This window comes from Amaranthus tricolor, chromosome 4, assembly GCF_026212465.1.
Source record: "Amaranthus tricolor cultivar Red isolate AtriRed21 chromosome 4, ASM2621246v1, whole genome shotgun sequence".
Classification (NCBI taxonomy): Eukaryota; Viridiplantae; Streptophyta; class Magnoliopsida; order Caryophyllales; family Amaranthaceae; genus Amaranthus; species Amaranthus tricolor.
In genome coordinates this window covers 32,179,500-32,197,787 of record NC_080050.1, presented here as the reverse complement: position 1 = coordinate 32,197,787, position 18,288 = coordinate 32,179,500, and the positions used below count along the sequence as shown (strand labels likewise).

The 18,288-nt window shown below is 33.6% G+C and overlaps 1 protein-coding gene and 1 non-coding gene across 2 annotated transcripts; both read left to right on the top strand.

Annotated features, from left to right (window-relative positions):
* Window positions 1–1,384: 1,384 nt before the first annotated feature.
* On the top strand, window positions 1,385–12,925 carry LOC130810585 (WD repeat-containing protein DWA2-like). Its single transcript, XM_057676698.1, has 14 exons — window positions 1,385–1,602; window positions 1,722–1,805; window positions 2,757–2,889; window positions 3,415–3,526; window positions 4,628–4,727; window positions 5,861–5,988; window positions 9,205–9,274; window positions 9,676–9,764; window positions 10,632–10,677; window positions 10,943–11,004; window positions 11,098–11,171; window positions 11,247–11,305; window positions 11,533–11,597; window positions 11,902–12,925. Exons 1-13 carry the CDS (start codon window positions 1,558–1,560, stop codon window positions 11,572–11,574), a joined length of 1,044 nt encoding a protein of 347 aa, XP_057532681.1. The 5' UTR covers window positions 1,385–1,557; the 3' UTR covers window positions 11,575–11,597; window positions 11,902–12,925.
* A 1,517-nt stretch (window positions 12,926–14,442) lies between these two features.
* Window positions 14,443–14,603, top strand: LOC130811933 (U12 minor spliceosomal RNA). Its single transcript, XR_009041546.1, has one exon. It is a non-coding gene; the product is annotated as a U12 minor spliceosomal RNA (small nuclear RNA).
* Window positions 14,604–18,288: the final 3,685 nt, after the last annotated feature.

Sequence of the window (18,288 nt, the reverse complement as noted above, 5' to 3'; positions counted from 1 at the left end):
ATAAATAAATTTGAGTTATTTTATTATTATTTTTTTTATAAAAATCATATGAATGAATTACAGCTTGATACGTAGGCATGTTTACCATAACTGGTTACGCTTGCAACAACCAACAGGTACAGTCATTTAGAAATGAATATAGTTATAAGTTGGAATATTCTAAAAATCAAAAGTAATTGAAATGTGAGACTTTTGAAAGCTATCAATAATTTTTGAATGAGAGATGAGACATGTATATAAAACGAGTATTATATTTAAAGTATTAATTTTACAATTAAAAGTATGTAAAAGTTATCATTTAATTAATTTAATTAAACAAATAACTTATTTTAGGACTTTTTACTTTGACTTTGACTCCTTCTGGAGAAAACAAAATGTAAGATTTATGATATGCTTGCTACTCTCTTCTTTTCACACTGTGTCTTGTGCGAAATATTGAATTAATGACTAACTTTGAATTTGACTTTGACTCTAATCTTCTTAAATGAAAATTTACGTAACCTTGCAAATGTTCAAACATATGTTAAGGACATTGATCTAGAGTTAGGTGAATTTTATGTCTTTTAGGTACATATTACGTTCAAAACATATAAATAATCATATTAACTGAAATATTTATATATTAATTAAAAAAAATATTTTTTCATAGAAAATTAAAATTTTTATTTTTGGTTGAATTAAATTTGAATATTGCATAATATTTTATCATATATTTGATTTGAAAGGTGAAACAAACTTAAAGAACAAAGGGAGTACCTATAGTTCGAAAATAGTAGAATACTTTTAGTGAGTGCTTGGCATGTAGAAATGAAAATTTAAGGATAAAAAAGGTGAAATTGGAATTAGAAATTAATATTTGGGAATTGTTAAAATATAACCCAATCCCTTGTTTGGTATGTTGATAGAAATAATTTAAAAATTGTAATATCTCTTGTTTGGTAGTGGAAATGAGATTGAGAATAAAATAAAAATTATCTATTTATCCTTTTAAAAATAAATTAAAAATTATAATATCTCTTATTTGGTTTATAAATTTTACAATTACAAGGGTATAAATGTATTTTACTTTTTTTTCCATTCCCATCAATCTAATACCAACCCCTTAGTAATAAAGTCTTTGAGAATTAACCAAGATTGAGAAGGTATTAGTAAATAATATTTATTTGTGAGATTACAAATCATTCTATATTGTAAGATTTGATAGGATGAGAATTTTTTATTTTAATTTATCTTTTTTAATTTGATTTACTTTATTATTATTTTATTATTTTTTTTGTAATAATTTACAAAAATCACTTATTGATTAGAAATTTTTGTTTCCAATATTAATTTAATCTTATTCCCGTGACCAAACATGAAATAGTTATATTTAAGGATTTTTAACTCCATTTCCATCCAAGGATTTTTAATTCCATTTCCATCCTTCAATCCATCTACCAAACACACCCTTAGTATGATTATTCTACTTTCATAGATCACCATTCACCGAGCTCAAGTGCAGAGTATCATTATATTGAGCTTCCCTGCAAAATTGGCAGTTTCGATTGGAATCAAAAAATGCAGGGTGGATCAACCGGCATTGGTTACGGTTTAAAATATCAGGCAAGCGTTTACCCTTAATCCCATACCTAAACCTAATTTCAGTTCAATTTAATTTAATTCGTATACACGAAACCTCGATTTTACGCTCATTCGTTTGTCTGATTAATTGTTTTTCAAAGGCAAGATGCATTGCGGATGTTAAGGCGGATACAGATCACACCAGCTTCATCGCTGGTACTCTCAGTCTCAAAGAAGAAAACGAGGTCAATTATTCTATGATTATGTTTGAACATTCTGAAATAGTATGAATTTCTTTTGAAATTAGGATCAATTGCGGATTATGGGCATTTTATTGTGACCATTTTTTGTTGTTGTAGTTGATTGCGCATGTTTGCTTAATGTTGTACAAGGTGCATTTTATTTTGAATTCCTTTCATCGTTTTAGTTTATTATTACACATTTATTTTGGTAATCTTTATCTTACTTTTGAGTTATGAAATGATATTAAGTCTGAAGTCAAGCTCACTTTGTCCTGAATTTGATTATGATTTCTTTATTTGCATTTAGTTGACGAGCATTTTGTTTTGATAATTTTTTGTAACCTATTATGTTTTGAATTTGATAAGGATTTGTAAGAAACAACCTATATTTGTTATTACAATGGTAAGGTTGCATAATCTGATCCCTAAAACACCGCATAGGATGGAGATGCTGCTGGCTTTTTGCCATAATGCAAGATATAGTCCACAACATCATTGTAATTACGACTGTATTGTAAAGTTTTATAAGCTTACCACGACCAAAATATTGGCTACGACAATCGCAAAACTATCCACATTTACCACAAAAGTTTATCTCAACTACAACCGAAATCACATTGTTGCACTATGATGGTTGTTGTCTTTACTCTTTAGAATTGGTTATTGTACGATTTCTGAAGGTGGACTCAGTTTTTGGATGCATTTGGGTATGAATTCTGTTTAAGCTTTTAGGCTTTTAGCTACTGGTGGCTTTGTTCGGATAAAGTGTCAATTGTTGCTTAAATGCGTGAACTCTAAAATGAGGCTTAATTTTTGTTTGATTGGATTTTATTATGAACTTTTGTTCTATTAGTTAAACACTCATTTATTTTTTTTATGTTTAATTAATGGTTTTGGTGCGATTGATTATCAGCCATTTTTGTTTTTCAAGCTTATTGTGTATATTTCATTCAGGTGCATTTGATACGTCTTTCAAATGGTGGCATTGAGTTGGTATGTGAAGGGTTGTTCTCTCACCCAAATGAGATATGGGACATTGCTTCTTGTCCCTATGATCAGCGCATTTTCTCAACCGTCTATTTCGATGGTAACTAGACGTCTTTGTTCACATTGCATTGGTATTTTGAAATATGATTTTTAATAGTAGTCTGAAGTGATGGTAAGTTGGTAACTAGACATCTTAATATATGTATCTTAGCTATCCTATCTTCCTACTTCCTCATCCCACCGTGTTATGTCCTTTTTCACTAGCATACTACCCCTTGCTTCTCCTGGATTGCCCTTAGGAACGAATGATAAATTTTCAACTTCATTGATGTTGAGACGTCCTCTACACTTGTGCTAGGTTCGGGAGTAAAATGCATCTTAGATTCCGTTAATATGCAATCTAGTGATGACATAGCCTGTATTTGGAAGATTTCTATGACAAAAACCTAGCATCATTAGACTGCTCCAACCTTGTAAATCTGTCAATTGTACTATTTTCTTTATCAAAAAAATCTGTCAATTGTACTGTTAATTGCCTGCACTGTTTTGTTAATTCATAGTTAGCAAAGTTTTTTCTTATCAAAAATGGTATATGTTGCTCATTAATTTCTCCATTTCTGTAAAGGTCAATCATATGGAGCAGCCATATGGCAAATTCCTGAATTGTATGGACAGTTAAATTCGCCTCAACTGGAAAGGATAGCTGCTCTTGATTCTCATAGTGCTAAAATTGGATGGTGAGCTGTCTATGTTTATTTCATGCTCATTTTGTTAACTTTACTACTATATTTAGTTTAATGATTAAGAATCTGTTTCATGGTATCTTAATGTGAAGAAATTTGTTTTGTGTTCCCATGTTTTGCAAGATAGGCAATTCCATTTGAGTTTTAGCTATGTAGTCACTCCCATTGTGTAGCTTCATGATTCTCCATTTATCAAACAGCAGTGTTGTATGGAAGCTAAAACGTTAGTATTGGATTGCAGGAAACAAAGTTGAAATAAGAGGTGTAAACTTATGACTTTTACTGATACTGGGTTCATTTTTTTTTATTTTTCCACTTTTCCATTTGATCCATTTCTTTCATATACTAGCTTCATCTTTTGGCACACTTTTATCCCAACATTTTCCTGCTATTACATCTTTTGTCTGTCCACTTTATTTTCATTCAGTATTCACCCTATTATAATTTTTTAACAACCACTCTTTCACACTCTAAACACCACACGGGCTTGTATATAGTATCAACTTCCTGGGTTTCATAAGCTAAAGATTTGGATAAATAAAAAGAAACAGGAATATTACATCAAAGCTGCTCTTGTCATACCTAAATGTTTTGAAATGATGGGATTTACTCTCTAGCTTATGAAGCCTTGTGATTATGATTTGGAATGTCTCAGGTTGACGGATAAGTTACTGTTCACCTAAGGACAAATGGTTCACATAGCTTATTGATACAAAATTATATAGGAAGCATTGGCTAGGTCCTACTCAGTTTTTGAGTACACTCTCGCGGTTCAAATAATAGGTTTGACAATTAGCTTGTTTCTTTTGAACACAAAGTGAGATGGGACTGGGAGTATAGGGCTCCTTGTTTGTTGTGCTGCTCCTCTATCTGGATCAAAACTTTTTATTACACTTTCCTGTAATTAATTTCTTTGTTTGATGTTGACCTTGATTTTATATATGAAACTTGCACTTTTGCAATGTGGCCTTTTTAGCAATATGCTAATTCATAAAATTTTTTTGCTCGAATGGGCTGCACACTTGTTCCATGTCAAATCCAGAGTCTTTGTTTACTTGTATTTCTTTCTTAGTTTTCATGATGTTTGTGCTGCAGTGTTCTTTGGTGGCCTACAGGAAGACATGATAAGATAATTAGTATTGACGAACAGAACCTGTTCTTGTGGAGTTTAGATTCTTCAAAGAAGACAGCACAGGTATTAAGATTATTGCAGTGTAATTTGGCTTCAAATATATTTTTATTGTGTGGTTATTTATATAGTTGGAACGCTTACTGCTATATTGCTTGAGCTCGACAACACAAAAGTACAAAGAATATATGTGTAGTGGGTACATATGGCGAAGTTGTGCGAAACAATACTATTGTAGAGGTAGGATATATTCAAAACTCTGGATCTCCTAAATCCACATGACTCTCAAAAGCTAATACTTGACTCCAATTATAAAAAACCATAAAGTTTTCGTATACCTTGATTGCCAATGTACCCCACTCCAAAAAATCCAGTTACCACCTTGCCAAGTACCCCACCAAATGGTCAATGTAACCATCTCAACACTTAGGCAGCCCAACATATTTCCATCTGTCTTTTCTAGGCTACAATAACTTTTGTAATTTATAGAGCATGATTGGTTCGAACCAGCTCATCCCATAGCAATGGTAATTATATGTGGCAAAGCCAAAGAACTTGGGGACAAACAAGTAAAAGATAATTAAGGACTCTTCTGCCACAAGATACTGATTACCAAGTATGATGACCAACAAAGCCACTCTTTTCCGTCTCTCATATTAAGGTTTCTTTTTGGTGTCTATGATCATTCATAAAAAGCCTTTCACAATTTTTCTGCAAATATTTTTTAGAAAACAATTTCAACAGGATAGCTGGTTAATAAAAGGCTCTCGACTTCTGAATTGATGCTTCTTAGTTCTACACTCCTCTATTGAATGATGAAAGAGTAATTCCCAAAGTAATCAAGGTCCCAAGGAATGGGCAGAACAGGAGAAATTGTTAAATTTAGAGAACTGCAACAGCTTTATCTGGCAAATCTCTATGATATGTGTGTGTATCCGTGCTTATGTGTCTATAAACCTTTATTATTCTGAGACAACATTTTGTCTTTGTTCCAGTTTTGCCTCACTTCCTGCTTTCAGGCCCTTTTCTCTATTTTCAATGGCATTATTGGTGTAAAATCTTTGCAGAGTCAATTTTGCTAAAAATTATTAATTTATTTAGTCTCAATCATTTCTTGAACATGTCCTAACATTTGCAGATGGACATCTTTTTTTAATATATATCTTCTTATTCTTATTCAGATGCTTCTACATTTTTAGGTACATTCACAGGAATCAGCTGGCATGTTACATTACTTAAGTGGTGGTGCCTGGGATCCTCATGATGTAAATGCTGTTGCATTGACAAGTGAATCAGCAATCCAGCTTTGGGACCTACGAACAATGAAGTATGCTCTCATTATTGATCTATCTTTTCGCTTTCTGAACTCTTGCATAAAATGTAATTGCTCTTATCTTCATTAATAGTTTTCGGTCATGTGCATCTGTTGTACTGTATCGGTTATAATTGTTGCCATTATTGTATGATCTTACTAAACTTGGACTGAGGTAGTATCATTTTCCATTTTCTAGAATACTCCGTAATGTTTGGACATAGTGTGCCTAGCTTCTTTTCCATAGTGAGATCATTATCCATTTAGAGTGCTCAACCTCAATTTTTCCATTCTAGTATAGAAGTATAAAGCTCTAGCATTGTTGTTATATAGAAGTATAAGATTATAGCTACGAAAGTCAAACTCATGGTTTTTATGTTAATTCCTAGTGAATAAATGTCCGTTTTTTCTAAAAGATTGACCTTTTTATCTTTTTCTTCATAAAATTAATGGAGATCTCTGTTTTTCCTTTTCTTTTTTACCGGAAGTAAGAGTAAAGAATGTCTCAGTGTGTTGACTCTATTTCAAGGATAGTCTACTTTATGATGTTTGTGGTGTGGGATGATCTCACATGGAGTGATAATTACTATTTTCCCCGTGGAAAGGAAAATTTCTCCTTAAATTTACACTTTATTTAACATATCTTTTCCTACTTGCCTCTGAAAGAGGGGCGAGAGATGTTACTTGAGATGAGAAACATCAAAATTTGTGCTTGACAAGCTTGTGTTATACCTGGCAGCAATGTGCTTCTCTCTTATGATAGATAGTATAACCCTAAACCTCTTCGTGACCTTTAACAGATCACGACTTTTGTTTATGTGAATTTTACCCTTTTTTTGTTTTAAAAAAGAGAAAGCTTTGTGGTCCTCTGGTAGTATGATGTAGCTATAAATTTATGGTTTGTGGCTATGTTAATTGGTATTGCCTTTAAAGTAGCTGATGGACTAATCCTGGTGGTTTTTGTTTGGATTATCCTTTCATATTAATTTGATTGCACTACAGTTGGTGATTGAAATACAGCTAGTTCCAACTTCCACCTGGATTAATTAATAGTATAGTAATTGAAGATATTCTTTTCACAAGCTTAGTCAACATATGAAAAGTTTCACTAAGCTGCATTGGGTCCAAGACCTTATGTGTGAGTTGCTCGCCTCATCAAAGTGAGACAATAAGCTTAATTATAAGATTTTGTGAGACAAACAGGCTGCAGAAGTGGGAAAGAGGCACCGGCTGCACATTTATGAGCCATTGTCTTGTCCAGGCATTGTACATAAGGCCTCTGCACAGCCTTTCAAACACTGATGAAGATTATGTTGAAACCTTCACTAATTGGTAAAAGTATTCCCAATTTGTGGATAGGATCATCTTGACATGGCTTGCCCAATTTTCTTCACCTCAAAACAATGATCTTTAGGTGAAATAAGTTTAATTTAGTAAAAATATATTGTAATTTGTAAAAATCACTTTGAATCAGTTAGTTCAGCTTCAATAGGTAAAACTACAAAGAAGAAAGACAATCGGCAAATTGGAGTTGGAGTTAGCAAAAGTGTAGTAAAAATCGGTCTTGATCAGTTAGATCCATAAAAAAAACCAATTTATCAGCTAAAATCCTTGGGTCGAATTTCTTATTGGAGTTAATGAACTTGGAAATTGTTTGAGATGCTCTATGATATGTTATGAACAGCCATGGCTACTTGAACAAATAATGGAGAAGATGAAAATAATGAATGACTATCTGAATTAACTGTAAAATACAGAAATAATTGATGAATCATCATGGGTTAGAGAGGTTGGATTCTTTTTAAGAAAACTAACAATCTATAATTAACTGTCACACTGACCCAATGATTCTTTAGCGATATTGAAGCGATCCTATGCTTTTGTTGTAGACTTTCTGTATCAAATTTTATTTCAATGCTAATTGCGTATCTTTTTATCATGCTTCTTGTAACAGTTATACTTTATGTCCCATAGTATGCCCTATAGGCTACTTCATTTCACCTTACTGCCATTATCTTTCAATTATATATTTGTACGCACTCTTACATTTGTATTTACACTCCAAAGTCCAACCTCTTTTGTAAGGGGTATGTATTTGTGTGCTTGCATGCCTGTTGGCTTATTGAAAGGCATGGTGATCAATACATTAACGAATCAAGCAAATGTCATTTGTAGTGTTCACTGCTCAGTGCCCAATTCCTTTGAGAATTGGTTATATTGAAAACTTCCCTAACAGAGAGTTGTGCAATGCTCACCGTGTCTCTAAGAATTGTCATTCAAGACCTTAAAAAGGTGTAGGGAAGTTCAGAATGATAGTTTGACATTACAGAAGAACACTTGTTTGTGGAAGCTAACATTGCTGTAAACTCTTGAGGTAGGGGCAAGAACACAGGTTGCTGAATTATTTGATTAATCTAAGAGCTTAAGATCCACATTAGAAATTCTTTGTAGCATAATAAAGGGATTGACCAAGCCTAGGAGAAATTGTGATAGTAATAGTAGATCCTGATGATTAAGAGCACCAAAGCTGTCGTATCCTGAATTCAAAAATAATATTCAAAAGCAATAATTATTGCCTAAGTATCTCATTTGAGCATGGCACTTGTGTGTTTGAATATGGAGCTTTGAACCTCTTTACATTTTCATCTCTTTTCTGGATATAATAATTTCTTTCTAAAGATTGTCAATGGGGGAGATAATCTTGTCGTCAAAGATACGAGAGATATTTTGATATCAAGGGTGTTATGAATAAAGTCATTCTGTTTTAAATTATGTAAAAAAAAATTCTGGAATGTATTATTTAACTGCCTTTATTCCTCTTGTTTACTCTGCGAAAGCATGTATACAAATCTTCCTTTTGCTTTAGAATGTTCTTAGTATGCTGTATAGTACTTGCGGCACATTTCTTTGATTATTTGTTGCATCCAAGTTATGCTATTTTTATGTAATTTGACTGACATTATATAAATTTAAGAGGCCTTAGACCCTGGTTGTTAGCCTTGGTCACTTAGGTGTTACATTAGCGTAAGGACTTAATCTTATTAGTCTCTTCTCGATGGACATAAAGGTGCCTTTTACTAGTGATTTTATGTGCTATAGTAATATCCTTTCTTTTTGAACACCTGCCATAACTGGTTTTTTTTCTGAAGTTTGCCTGCTACCTGAACATTTGTTCCTGTATGATGTGTTTTCTTTGCCACCTATTGGTCTAAACACTTTTAATTTCTACAGGATGACCAACTCAATTGAGCAAGTACATGCCCGCAACCTTGATTATGATGTCAAAACAACACATATCCTGGTAAGGAATTTGCTAAGCTTTCCTAGCAAATGATGTTCATAGATCTTATATTTCCTCATGGACTTTTACCAAGTATAAATTGTTTGTTGTATTACATTTTTAATTTTTAAGAATGGTGTTAAATGAAAAACTTCTTGCCAGTTTTGCCAATTTTCATGAGCTCATCTCTTCTCACAGAGAAAACTTGCATTTAAGGTTTAGACAGTAAGACTGGATTTATTTTGTTTAAGCCTTGAAGTTGACAGTACAAGGGGTATTTAGAGTTTAGACAGCATAATATTCACCCTTTCAGATAATTGAATCTCAAGACAAATTAAAATCAATTTCTTGGTTTCTTCACTTGTTTCCGTTGTCGATCTAAACGCCGAGAACATATGTTAATGTGTTCTTTGTCCTCATAGGTAACTGCAGAGGATGAGTCTGGAATACGCATTTGGGATCTTAGGATGTTGAAGGCTCCCATCACCGAGCTTCCTGGCCATGATCACTGGTAAAACTTAGAAGTGCACTGAAATAGTGTTACTGCCTTTGTTTCAACTTATGTTTTTCAAATAGCTCGTGCTTCGTATTTCCACAATGTGACTGTAAAGTGGGTTCTGTTTGGGAAGTGGCACCTCGTTATTCTGTCAGTACCTTGTATTTTTTTCTAAAGTTATGACTGTTCTGAATTAATGTCAGCTAAAATTTTCCTTGCATTTTCCAGCAATGATTTCTTTGCTTGTAGAACATTAGATGAATTCTGAGTTATCTGAGGATTAGTTCGAAGTTGCCCGCACTTCTGAGTTTATGAACTTTTCGCCATGTACTAATGCTGGACCATATATGAAACACTAGCTTACTGCTAACCATTATTTTCCCTCAGATTGCGTACTGCAAAATAAAAGTATATAAATTACACATTATTGAACGTGAATCTATTTGATTGTTACCATAGTTTTGCTAGAAAAAATAAGTTGTGGACAAATAAAAATTATGCTGAATTGCTACTCCTTGTCATAGAGTAAATATGCGATAACGGTCGCAATTGCGGTAACGAAATAGTGATGCGGTTATCGTAATGCCTAAATATCGGTCAAAACCCTATAATATCCCTTGATGTGGCCCAAAACGGGATTTTTTTACACCGTTACAATGTGAGAAATATCAGTTTGTTGTTTTTGAATACCTATACAACGCGATGCGATGCGGCCTTGTTTTTACACTATGATTTTGTCAGTTTCCTTTTTCTCATGGATTCTCTACACGATCATTGCTTGGTGTGTGTATATATATATATATATATATAATTTTTTTTCTGGAGAACTTTTTCTGAAAAGTTTACCTTTTTTAATGCTGCTTTATTTGCTGTCATTGACAGGACATGGACAGTCAGGTGTAACCCTGAGTACAACGGTTTAATCTTGGTTGTCTCTCTTTTCCCTCTCTACATATGTGAATTTACACATTTTTTTATCACAAAATATCATGCTCGATTACATATATGCATTAGTACTTGTGATGAGTAGTTTACATCCCGTAGGCAGAAATGTGAGCTTTAGTCTCTAACCTACTTATCGCAAGTTAAGAGGATTTTTCTTATAATCTTTTCTATCTCTGCAAATTATTATTTGCCGAGTACAAAGATAGAACTACAGCTATAACAATGTTGACAAGCTACCACTTTTGCAGAGTGCTGGAACCGATTCATCTGTGAGCTTGTGGTCAGCTCCGACGCATAGTGAGGACACAAGGTCTGAAAGATTTTATTCTTAATGATATGGTTTTGTAGCCACTTTATTGTACTCGTGAACTTGTTTATTTACTTCAGTTGAATTTTCTTTCAGTTTGGTGGAGTCCACAACTAATCGCGCAGAGCCTTTATTGCACTCATACAGTGATTATGAAGACAGTGTTTATGGTAGCTATGTCAGCCACTCTTGTTGCTTATTTGTTCGTTTCGTAAAATGACTTTTCACCTTGAATCATGTTTCAGGCCTTGCTTGGAGTTCAAGGGAACCTTGGATTTTTGCGTCATTGTCTTACGATGGGAGGGTAAGCACACTCATTTTCAAGCATAATAGTTAGGAAAGAGGTTTTGAAAGGAAAATTGCTTTAGAGAATCCGTGTATAGTTTGCGTTTCTATTTCCCACCCCTCCCTTCCCCAATATTGAAGCTTCATTCTTTGGGAACTTTAGCCTTCAGCTGCAATCTGCATGCTGACGGAGTTAGTTGTGTAGTATGAATTTGATTTTGAAATCTTGTCTTTGTCATCAAACAGGTGGTCGTAGAATCAATAAAACCTCATCTTTCCAGAAAGTGAAGACCTGTGTTTCATTATAACTTGTAAGTCTGTCATATGTTCTTTATAATGTTTTGGTCTCTTAATTGATGTAGCGGTTAAAGAGGTTTTCAGCCTCGATTAGCAAATTGAGCAACCAGTTTCTCATAAACATTGTAAAAACAGTTGTCGAAATTGTCTTGTTATGAAAATCTGGGTTTGCCTAGCGGTTGAAGGTTTTCCATTGCACCCTTGTGATAGGGGTTTGATTCTTTCACCCTACAAAGATCAATTCCCCCTATCCCTCTTGCCCGTTTTACACCCCGAAAAAAAAAATTCTTGTTATGTATTGTGGTGTTTTGTTTGCAGGAAGTTCCTTGCCATCTGCATCTATTCCTCGTCTCCAGGCGTTTTTTAAAATGTTTTCTATGTGCTGCTCATGTGCTGAGAAAAATCAAACTGAGATGATGCGTTTTACTAAAAGGATTTGATTTGTGAAGCTTCTTATATAGAGTCCATGTGCTCAATAAGTTGACAATCGTTTATCATCAATCCTTTCCGTAATCCTTCAAGACGAGTTGATGACAGTGTCTTAATTCTTAATCCGATAAAAGATTTCCATTTTCTGGATTTAGGCAACATTTTTGTGCTTCCCTCGCCTTTGGAAAATGTACGATATTTAATCCTGACGTCAAACTGGCAGACGGCCGCCATTGTGCATTTTTGGCTGAACTGAATACTTCAATTTATGTAGTTGTATTGTATTGAGCTTGTTTAAGTGGCTATATGTTTGAGATGGCTTTTTGTAATTGACCTTACTGATCGACTATTAGTTTGTTATCTTTATAATGGTTCTTAACGTATTGAATGATTCATGCAGTAACTTCGAATTGATTCCTTATATTCTGATTGAGAATATTCAAAGAAATCAGCTTCATCAAGTGAGGTTCCGAAAATAGATTTTGAAGCCCCCCACCAAGGAGAAGGGTGCAGACGACCCTCAACTGTCTTAATGATGGTGTTCGCTTGTATTGGTGTGCTCCAGCCCCTGGCTGTAAATGCTTGCTTTCATGTGGCCACCACCCTGGGTGGTGCGGCTGAGCTAGTGTGGTTCAGCCGTTCACCTGTTTTCGTATGCACACATAAAAGCATAATTAGTTGAGGAAACTCGAGAAGTAATCTCCTTCCATATCAATAGACATTTAGTTATTCATCTATGTCGGAGATTAGATAAATCATAAGTCTTAGTTTCTCTTAGCTTTAATATAACTTTATAAAATTCGAGCTTAAATAAAAAATATTGCGAGAAAAAATAGTAATTTTATCACAATATTTTGAGAATGTGGAATTATTTGAGCTTCAAATTGTTCGTTGAGATATCATAGGACACCAATATCCAAAAAAATAAAATAAAAATACATTTAACAAACATTACTTTACCATTTTCTATTTAATCAAGCCATACCATGATTTAGATATAATTTAAGTCCGTGTATTTCTAATTTAGCGCTGTGATGGAAGTTGACATACAAAATGTATGAGGGGCACAACACATTACAACAATCTGTTTAAGTGGCTCTCACTTGGGTGAAATTAACGAATCTACTGTTTCTGATCTAATCCATATAATAATAAAAGGTTTTTTTTATTGACTCTTGACAGCAAAGGTTTTCTTTAAGCAGCAAGATAAGACAACATAAAAGTAGAACTACTATGCTTGCTTAAGTATGATGGATGTTCTACCATTGTGCTAGTGCATTTTCCGTTTCTCATCAAGAATACTGTCTTGGATACGAAAAATACTCATCATATACATTTGAATAGCCTGGAGTTAATGAGAATCTCTTTGCCTACCCAAGAAGAAGTCTCCCCTTTCAACCAAATATGTTCCCCAAAATATGATCTTTGATACATGAAGAGATAACCTTTTTTGACTTCTCAATAATAGTTGGCAACCCAAGGTATTTAGCATGCCTATCCACCTCATTCACCCATTTACCCAACAAGAGCAACCTTCGTCGCTCGAGGAGTACCTTTGTTAAAAGACATTTCAATTTTGCTTAGATTAACTCTTGACCTGAACTATTTCATACGTACTTATGATATTAGATTCTAAGAGCGCCTACAAACATGAACACCATGAATATCATCCCTAAGAACAACATTAGAGATTAATGAAGAGAAAGCCTCAGCACAAATATAGATGTTTGGGGAACCGTAGTATGAATAGCCGATCATCCAACCCAACCTGCTTGCGGACCTCGACACACTTCTCAATCTCGACATGACGGCACCAAATGCCCAGGATTAATATTCAACAACAAATAGTCTCTTGAGAGACCGTCCTTTTTCAAAGAAGTGTTTCAAGCCTAATTCATTTAAAATTAATACTTACTTGTTGTATTCTTAATGCCTACTTACATTACCGTATCCTTAGTGCCCACTTTTAATATCTTAAATATCTACTTACATTATTTTTAATGACTACTTATAATATTTTAAAAAATATATAATGGGTCGACCCAATTAGACATAGTTACCTAAATGCTAAGTTGATGTAGAAGTCTTCGGACTGCTTGGCTAAAAGCTAATGAGGAACAGTTTACATGAGCCTTGACGCTAGATGGGATACAACTGTGCTATTCTTGGAACGTTTGGTGCAAGCTGCAAAGGATTATACACAAAAAATGATGGCGTACCATCAGCTAGGCAGCGTCAGACTTCTAGGGAAAGAATATGATGAAGCCATAAAAGAAGGTGAGTTGGAACTTGAAAGGAATAATAATAAACTGGAGCCAGTGGAAGTGAAAAAAAATTGGAAGAAAAATAAAAAGGAATCCCACATCGAAAGAAAAGCTGATGGCAGAATACTTTGTGGGGTATAAGTAAAAGTTTGACATTATAAATTCACTGCCTTAAACTAATGAGTAAGGAAAACAAAGCGGGCAGTGAGAACTGACCGCAGCGTCTAACCAAAAATATGGTGCGCAATTAATTTTTGGAAGGGGAATAGGCTAGCCGAGTTGAGACGCTGCTTACTTTTGCAGAACTCACTTGTGCAGGCCTCCCATTCCTACCCAATCAGTTTCCAAATATTTAGATTTATGTTAGTTATTAATGTAAACTTGTATAAACTTAAATTGTTTGACTATCTAAAGTTAAATTAATTAAACATATTAAGACTGGCAATTTTTATTAATTGTTTATTTTAGACGTTTATTTCTATAAATTTTTATTAAATAAACTAGTTTATTAATTGTTTTATTATTAAAGAAACAAAGAATGATTGTTAACAATGATAAAAAAAATCATGGGTTTATTATCGTGCAGACGAATTTAGACCCACAAATCAAGGTTATAGTTTAAAATCAATTGGCGTTCCTGCTTAATATTTTTATTGAATTGAGAATCATGGATTAATATAATAGATTGACATTGAATTGAGAATCATGGATTAATATAATATATTGACTTTTATGATAGAGAATTCGATCATTACCACCTACATAAAAAAGGTTAATTTATATTCTTTTTATCAGTATGGATTACTTAACCTACCTATAAAAATACAAAAACTCCCGATAGATGCAAGATCTAAAGAAAATTGTTTAAAATCTTAACAATCACACATCAAAAGTTGGCCTTGTGTTCATATAGATGTGAACATCTCAACTTAATAGAGAGGTCATACAAAAATGTACATGAAGTTGTTGCCATCAAAGAAAAAGATTTATGATAATGAAGAAGAAACAGAAAAACAGATGGTGAGTCATAATAGAAGTAAATCTTATCCAAAACTTGAAATATACTCCTAAAGTGGAAGAATCAACAATTGGTTTCCTCGTTCAACAACACATGTTTATATTTCCTGAATCTTTTATTTATTCTACCCCTGACACGTGGCATCATTTTTCACCATGTCTGTTTCTTCTAGCTTTTGTTTAACACGTCAGATACTACTTTTTCAAATATAGCATATCCATTTGCCATGTCATCAAATGCATCAGGAACTGACACGTAATTACCTTTTATGTGCAATACGATAAAATAATTATAAAACCAATAAACTAAATTTTCAAGGTTATGGGTTTAAAATTCTATTGAAGTCGCGTCAAAGTGTCAAATTCTGAATTCAGATTCGAATACGAGTTTCGATTCATAAAAAATGAAGGAAAAATTACATATAGGCTATAATAATTGAATTTTTAAAAAAATTTTCTACATTAATCCTTTTGATTAGGCATTAATAATTCTAATTTTAGGGTCCCTTACCTACAAACATTGTTGCCCAAATGGTGATCTTTTTTGCATGTTATTTTGCTAAAAAAAATAAAATAAAATAAAAATCAAAAGTATTTAAAATTAAAAGTTAAAATAAAAAAATAAACTTAGTTTAATCTCTCTTTTTAATTATTTTCAATTTTTAAATTTTTTTATAATTTAGTTTTGTATTTATTTTTCTATTTTTTAGGCAAAATGACTTGTTGTATAAGTAAGGGATTACCTTGGTGCATTCTTTGCAAGCACCCCTTATAATTGGGTTTATTTATATTTAATCAAAAATTGAGATTATTGTAAAAAAAATCAATAAAAAGTTAAATTATTCTGGATAAATTTTTCAAAAATAAATGACTTTGCGTTTGGATCGCAAGCCATTGTTTGAAAATGGAAAACACGACCCAACACATCACACCACGTGACCCACTTCGGTATAGCCCACAAATATCTATTTGTTACTTTTATTTGTTTGTTCAATTGGGTTCATTTGCAACATTTTTCATTTTTAATCCGTCCCACTAAAGTTACTATTTTTTTTTATAATGATTCACACTATATCTTTAATTCTTATCTAGACATTTATATTGTGTTTGAATAGAATTATATGAAGAAAAATAAAAGGAAGGGATTTGAAGAGATGAAAGATCCATGGTTGAATATTTAAAAGGAAGGAGGGGAATTTAAAAGAAAAAATACATGTATAAAATTTGCTAAGGTTGCAATCTTTATAAAGGTGAAAAGAGTAGAAGAAAAACGCATATTGTCCTTTCATTTCCTTCCCTTCCTTCTAAATAAACATTGAAAGTTTACATTCTATTTCTCTTTCCTTCCCCTTCTTTCATTTCTTTTTCTCTCTAAAATTGTTATCAAAATTGTTTAGTTATTTTTTCTAAGTGTTGGTCCTAACCTTTTATGGATCCAAGTCAAATAAAAATATATAGGACCCTCTTATAAAATTTCTAAAATCATTAGCATCACCATCATCCTACCCAGTGTATCCCACTCATAGAAGAACTATGGATAGGGTCCGGGGAGGAAAGGACGGCGACAACTCATACCCATAAAAGAGAGCAGCCAAAGGAGTCCTCCGACTTGAGAATGATGAAGAGACGTAGCTACACGGGAAAGATAAATTAAATGCATATAAATAAAATAAATAACTAGAACCAACTACAAAATAAAAGAAAAAAAAACTAATAATAAAAGAAACGAGAGAAGCAAGATGGCAAGAACACCAAAAGGTAATTTAAGAGGACAATAAGTAGTTTAAAACATGGATATAGCGTCTCCAACTACCCCTATCCCTAGTCAGGCCCTCAGAGAGGTTTAACTCATGCAAGTCAACTTTTATTTGCTCATCCAAAGTTCTCCTAGGTCTTTCTTGACTCCTCTTACCCTCTACTATAATGCTCTACCCTCATCACAGGGGTGGCAAAAATCTTTCTCTGCACATGTCCAAACCACCTCAATCTATTTTTGTGCATTTTTCCAGAAATAGGGGCTACCTCTAGTTTGTCTCTAAACTCTTGGTTTCTAATTCGATTCATCAATGTGTGCCCAGACATCCACCTCAACATACGCATTTTTGTAACTTTCATCTTATGTTCAAAAATCTTCTTTATAGGCCAACATTCGCTCCCATATAGTAGAGCAGGCCTGATTGCCACTCGGTAAAATTTTCCTTTTAACTTGATTAGGAATTTTCTATCACATAGCACTGCGGTGCCTGCTCTCCACTTGAGCCGACTCGCTTGTATACAATGATTTACATCTCCGTCAATCTCCCCAATCCCTTTGAATGATCGATCCCAAATACTTGTACTTGGTCGTACTTTTAACAACTGCTTCATCAATGGACACCTCTATTTCTCCTACCGGTGATGTCCCACTAAAGTCACAGCGCAAATACTCGGTCCTCATACGACTAATGCGCAACCCTTTACCTTATAAAGCTTCCCTCCACTCATCCAATTTATTACTAACCTCTTCTTTAGTTTCTGCTACCAGCACTATGTCGTCAACGAATAGCATGCACCACGGTATCGTCTTCTAAATAGATTTAGAAATCTCTTTCATAATGACAGTACAAAGGAAAGGGCTTAGAGCCGATCCCTGATATAGTCCAACTTTAACCGGAAAAGGCTCTGTTATCCCTACCTGTGTTTGAATGTTAGTTGAAACTCTGTTAAACATATCCCGTATAGCCTCAATGTACACTGAAGAAATACCTCCAGCTTTGAGGCTATCCCAGATGACACGTCGTGGTATGCTATCATACGCTTTCTCCAAGTCAATGAACACCATATGCAGATCCTTCTCTCACTCCCTATATTTCTCCATCAGTCTCCTCAAAACATGAATTGCCTCAATGGTTGACCTTTCTAGCATAAAACCGAATTGGTTCTCTCTAATCACCGTTTCCTGTCTAATTCTCCTCTCTATCACTCTTTCCCAAAATTTCATTGTGTGGCTTAGAAG